General features: G+C 41.5%; 1 protein-coding gene across 1 annotated transcript; it reads left to right on the top strand.

The window, feature by feature from the left end:
* Nucleotides 1-2,822: 2,822 nt before the first annotated feature.
* Nucleotides 2,823-5,482, top strand: LOC148880400 (zinc finger protein ZAT9-like). Its single transcript, XM_088962283.1, has one exon. It carries the CDS (start codon nt 3,867-3,869, stop codon nt 5,346-5,348), a length of 1,482 nt encoding a protein of 493 aa, XP_088818409.1. The 5' UTR covers nt 2,823-3,866; the 3' UTR covers nt 5,349-5,482.
* The last annotated feature ends 674 nt before the right edge of the window (nt 5,483-6,156 follow it).

Here is a 6,156-nt window from a genome sequence, read left to right as displayed (position 1 = left end):
GGACAAGTAGCTATACATCCCGAGAGTACTAGAGGAATTTTGCTTTATGTGGCATATGCCGGCAAAGGTCTTGAGATCTAGGGGAAGTCGACATAGTGACAAAAGGAGATGGTGTCAACTGGAGTCCTAATAGAATTGGGGTGAAGCTGATCTATGCTAACATTGTAGTTGTTCAACACCTCAGGAATAAGGGGTGATGGGGGAACCAAAAACCCACTTTCAAGGTCTCCTCAAAGATAGCGACCTCGTCGTCGTCATGCTCCCATGGGAACTACCCAAGGGGAAGGGAATATCCAAATTGGTCTGGTATCTGATACCGATCTACGAGCTCATAAACATCCTCGACAACTAGTTTGGTGGAACTAAACTTAGATTTATTTTTGGGTTGACGACGAGAGGATGAGGCTCCCTAATTCGAACCCCACCGTTCTTGGTCCAAGGATCCCTCCTTGGCCTAGCAGGACGGACCCCTCTCTTCCCCGGATTTGACACCCTACATGATAAAAATAAAGAACAGATCAAGGGGAGATGACTCACCTAGAATGAATAGACCGACCTCACCGACTACACCGATGACTTTGACAATGCCGAGCTCCGCAACCTCACTATGCTCCAGAACTCCAAGTTTAAGGACGAGTGAAATGGGCCCCTAAGGGTCCTATTAATCGAACTATGAACGGTTGAGATCAGTTGGATCCAATGGTTCACAAGGATGCAACGGTTTGTATTCTAAGGAGGAATTAGTTTAGCACGTTTATGATGTTCGCATGGCCTATTGGCTGCATGGCATCCACACGTCCCTAGATCACTACCTCGTGCCTAGGCTGAACTAATTGAATCAACCCGATCCTGAGCCATTGGTCGAACCACGATCGTGGGCTGAACTTAGACCAAATTATCTTAGGCTAATACTACTCCCTCATCGAAATGATCACGCTGGATTCAGGAGTGGGGGCAATTGATGAGGGGTAATTTTGTCCTCTAATGATATCATGACATGTGGCATTGTAGAACAGTAGGATCAGGATGCCACGTTGGAAGAGCTAGTTATCACCTTTGAATCCCCTAGGATTAGGATGCCACGTTGGAAGAGCCAGTTATCACCCTGCCTGCTTCAAGCAAGACTGGATAAACGTTACCTGCTTGCACGGAGTACGCCTCTAGGTGTGAAACGACCTCTGAACCAGACAGGTCGGAGATCCCAGATGCACTTCATGAGCCTTACAGCAACTCACCTATACAAAGGTCTCACCTCCAACCTCACAAGGTACGCATGATTTAGCTCTTGCAATTCTCTAGTTCTCTTGCTTTCTTGCAAACAATTACCAGTTCGCTAACTTAAGTATCGGAGTGCCAACCTCGGGTCAAGCTACCCAAACACTCTAATAATCACTTTGTAAAAAACATTTAGGACATCTCTAATATAGAATTACTTTATACACATAGAAATATATACAAAATGTAAAATAATTTGGATGTATATTACCATCATCTAAAATTGTCATGTGCAAAGCACGTACAAATTTTTTAGTCACTCTCAAAAGTAGCTAGAAAACAAGATTAAAGATCTCAATCTTGCGCTTATGTTTTGCACATGTCCACGCACGGTGTATTAGTTATTGCAATGCTCTCCACCAACTTAAGTCCAATGTACAAATGCACATTTGCTTTTTGCAATTGGGCATGTTCATCATCCTCAAGTTTTAAAATCAAGGGAAAATTCAACTTTTTTTTTAAAAAAAAAGAAAAAACTGCTTTTTCTTTCTTTTACTTTCTTTCTATCTATGGGTGCAACTTAGGTTTGGATTTTGTCAAAATTTAAACGGGCTCAGACAAAAAATCAAGAACTATCTGTGTAAAATCTTGAAATCAGGTATCTAACTCACACCCATATTTCTTTTTTGACAAGACCTATGGTGCATTTTATGGAAATTGTTGTAACATAATTTAATTCAAAAGAACCCGCAGTAGTGACACATCATAATGATATCATCAATGTTGTTAAAGTCTTTAATGGTAGGTGCACCATAAAAAGTAATTAAATAGATCCGTAATGTCTTTAATATAATTGGTTCAAATTTTGATTTAGCGTGAAACAAATAATCAAAATGCATCTTAATTTTGATGTTTCTTTCTTTCTGTTTTTCTTTCTTCTTATTCTTTATAATTTGCAAAGCAAAAGTTAATTTGATAAAAAAATTCATTCCTGAAATGAAAAGGCACCTTAACAAATTCATCAAAATATCCAATACGTCCCTTCACCTCTAAAATGTCAAATATGGAAACTCTCAAGTAAGGAGTCTAATAAGGCTGTATTTGGAAATGATGCAAATAAGTGTGAATGCAAATATGTAGAGTGTAAAATGGTTCATATAAATTGCAAAACTGGATTAGTTTTGCACTGACAAATTTACCTTCTTACCAAACAGACTTTTAGCTGTAATGGATGCAAACATGAATTCCAATGAAGCATATGTTTTTTTTTTTTTTATCAAAAGCCCACTTGAATGCAAATTTACTTATTTTTTATTAATGTACTTTTATATTTTATTATCAATGTAAATATGCATTGGTCTGTCATTTGTCAATGCATAAATGTAATGTTATCAAAATACAGGCAAAAGTGAACCAGAATGCCAATTTACCCTGAACCGGTATTTACACTCCATTTGCATCGTTTCCAAATGTAGCCATAGGAAAAATAAGGGAAGAAAAAACAAAAAAAAAAAAGGAAAACCAATAAAAATTGGGCAAAAATAATTGTTCTTTTATCACAAGTTCTATGATAAAACAACGTATTTTCGATAGCGGTACTGCAACGCAAAATCCAACGCCAATTATAAGAGTTGCAACTTGAGCCCTATGATGATGCACCCCATGTGTTTGTACAATCAATGTTGTAGCATTTCCTGTATTAACTATGGGGAACAGTAAGTGGGCTAAATTATAAAATCCTGGGCTGGCCTTAGGCCGAATTGAAGAATTTCAACAGAGTTGGGCCCCTGATTCCGTCCAGGACCCATCTAAATGAAATACCGATTCCAACCCAACCCGTCTCTGTACTCAGCCAAGGCTATATTTAAATGCAAAAATTTCAAATTCTATCATATATCAACAGATCGGGCTTGGTGTGAATCGGTCTATCTCAACCAGAATTTGACCCAAAGTCGATTAAGGTTGACCCAAACCTAATCCGACGTGGTCTGGTCAAAGCGGGTTTACCATTTAACCAGACCCATTAACATATCCCTACTATTATATCCAATCCACCTCTCCCAAAAGTCCAAAACCCAAGAGAAACGGGACCAGAATTGTTTATTGGGCCTTTTTCTTATATTTAAGTTGCAATGCTTTTATTGGAAAAAAAAAAATTGTATGGAAAAGATGCATAGACCAACCGACGGAGCAGGGGACGATGGTAGTTTTCTTGGCTTGGAATTGAAGGGACATGAATAGGTCGGCAGTTAGAACCACTCTTGGTCACTCGACTGGATGGACGGACGGAATACACTCCCACTCACTCACACCTCTCACTGCAGACATAACACACAATTAAACACTCATCACGTACCGTCCGTCCGTAAGGTTGACCGGCGGCGCCACCATCAATAGCCGGAGAAAAAGTCTCCCTCCCCTTACCGTCCTTCTCTCAACTTACACTCCATTCTTCTTCTCTCATCCACTAACAAACCAATAGCTCAACTAAAAACTAGGGCTCCCCCACTTTATGCACCATTCCCTTTACACAATACAACCCAACAGCAACATTTACTACAAGAACACCCATTTTCTTCTTTCCACACTTGAAAGTTAAATCTCTCTCATTCTCTCTCTCTCTCTCTCTCTAGTTGTAAGGTTTGTTACATATGGCTATGGTTGTGGATCAACAGACAAGTTTTAAGCATTATTGTAGGATTTGTAAGAAAGGATTTGGATGTGGAAGAGCTTTAGGTGGTCACATGAGAGCCCATGGCATTGGAGACGAGGCAGGGCAGATTGAAGATGAAGACCCCGTAAGCGATTGGGAAGACAAGCTGGGAGGAAATAGTCCGCCAGGCAATAAGCGTATGTACGCACTACGAACCAACCCCAACAGACTCAAGAGCTGTCGGATCTGTGAGAATTGCGGTAAGGAGTTTTCGTCGTGGAAATCATTCCTTGAGCACGGGAAATGTAACTGCGACGACGATATGGAGTCTCCTGTGTCCTCGCCGTTGCCCGGATCGGACGATGAAGATGGTGCAGAACGAAGGAGTTGTGGTTGGTACAAGAGGAAGAGATCGATACGGGCTAAAGTAGGTAATTCTAATTCCAATTGCCCGTCAAGCGAGGAGGAGGACCTTGCCAATTGCCTCGTCATGTTGTCAACTGCTCGGGTTGATGTTGATCCACTTGTAGCCGATGCTGAGGAGTCTTGCGCTTCAGCTAGTAAGGAGGAGGAGCGGCGGAATCCGGTGGGCGTCGTGCCGCTGCAACTCCCCATTGCCCATCGGCTATCCAGTGAAAAAGCCAAGGGGGTTCCCGCCGGAGGTATGTTTGAGTGCAAGGCTTGCAAGAAGGTATTCAATTCACACCAAGCACTGGGAGGGCATAGGGCTAGTCACAAGAAGGTGAAGGGGTGTTTTGCTGCAAAGATGGATGATCTTGACGATAGCCTAGCTGAGGAAGATGTGATCACCCACGACGGATACGGCAACCCCACCAAATCCTCCATTAATGCAACTCTACCTTTCGAGCAGGTCTCCCAACTTCCTCCATTGGCGGCCATCCCCTCCACCTCCAAGAGGAAATCCAAGCTGCATGAGTGCTCTATCTGTTATCGGGTCTTCTCTTCCGGTCAGGCCTTAGGTGGGCACAAGAGGTGTCACTGGGTCACTTCCAATTCGCCAGCAGACACATCATCGTTTGCCAAGTTTCACCAGTTCCATCACCAAACCCAACAGCTGCATCAGAGGCCCACCAAATTTAACAAGTCCGAGCCTCTAGATCTCAACCTCCCTGCCCCTGTCGATGACATTGCAGGAATTCTTCAGGATCCCCAGAATCCGTTAGGCCTTGAAGTTCCAACGGCCATTTTTCTACAGACATGGATAGGTCTAGACACCAATTGCAATACCCACTCCGATAAACATCACAACCACCACCCCAGTCTTAGTAACGACGACAACAATAACAACACCACCACAACCAACGCTAATACTTCGGTACAGAACGTGGATGATGAAGCAGACAGTAAGGTCAAGCTAGCAAAGCTAAGTGAGCTAAAGGACATGAACATGGGTGGTGAATCCTCGCCATGGTTGCAGGTGGGGATTGGTTCAACTTGTAATGGGGGCAGTGACCCCTGAAAGGTTTGAATCACAGGTGCAATCTTTTACTGTATTTTGTATCACTGTAATTACAGATAAATCAAACCTGAATCCATGATTCTTGTCGCCATTTTATATACCCTTTTATTTTAATTTATAATTACTTTTTGTAAGTCCATGGGAAAAAAAAAACTCAACCGTGATTATTCTTGATTGGAGAATAGGGCGACTTACATTAAAAACAAAGCCAGATTAATTAGTTGGAGAATATAGCGAAAAGAAACTTATTGGGCTGGGATTAGTATTAATTTGTTGGATGAGTTTGCCTCCAATATTGTCCTCTTTATTCCTTTCACAGAGTGAAGGGACTACCGAAGGCTTCATTTTCTCTATTATTGGGAGATCCCACGCCAAAGGGCAAATGCGACCCATACCTAATAAATCCTCGTGGCCTAATCATGCAACTCGTCAATTCAATTCCAAACTTCCGACCCGTTAGTGATGATTTGGAATTCACTCTATTCAAATCACTTTCAAGTGGAGGGTATTTCAGTCACTTTAAAATTATTCTATTGATAATGATGCAGTATTTGTAATGCACGATCTAATTCGAGCATACCTAATAAATCCTCGTGGCCTAATCATGCAACTCGTCAATCCAATTCCAAATTCCCGTTAGTGATGATGATTTGGAATTCACTCTATTCAAATCACTTTCAAGTGGAAGGTATTTCAGTCACTTTAAAATTATTCTATTGATAATGATGCAGTATTTGTAATGCACGATCTAATTCGAGCAATTACAACGTGGTTGATAATCGATCCAAATCGAATGAACAAAACTTAA

The sequence above is a fragment of the Nelumbo lutea genome, chromosome 1 (genome assembly GCF_056320005.1).
Source record: "Nelumbo lutea isolate HS-2025 chromosome 1, American lotus-T2T, whole genome shotgun sequence".
In the NCBI taxonomy this organism is placed as follows: domain Eukaryota; kingdom Viridiplantae; phylum Streptophyta; class Magnoliopsida; order Proteales; family Nelumbonaceae; genus Nelumbo; species Nelumbo lutea.
This window is presented reverse-complemented; position numbering and strand designations above follow the sequence as displayed.

Excerpts from the sequence above, each read along its gene's own strand:
- LOC148880400 (XM_088962283.1), top strand. The coding sequence starts at position 3,867 with ATGGCTATGGTTGTGGATCAACAGACAAGTTTTAAGCATTATTGTAGG.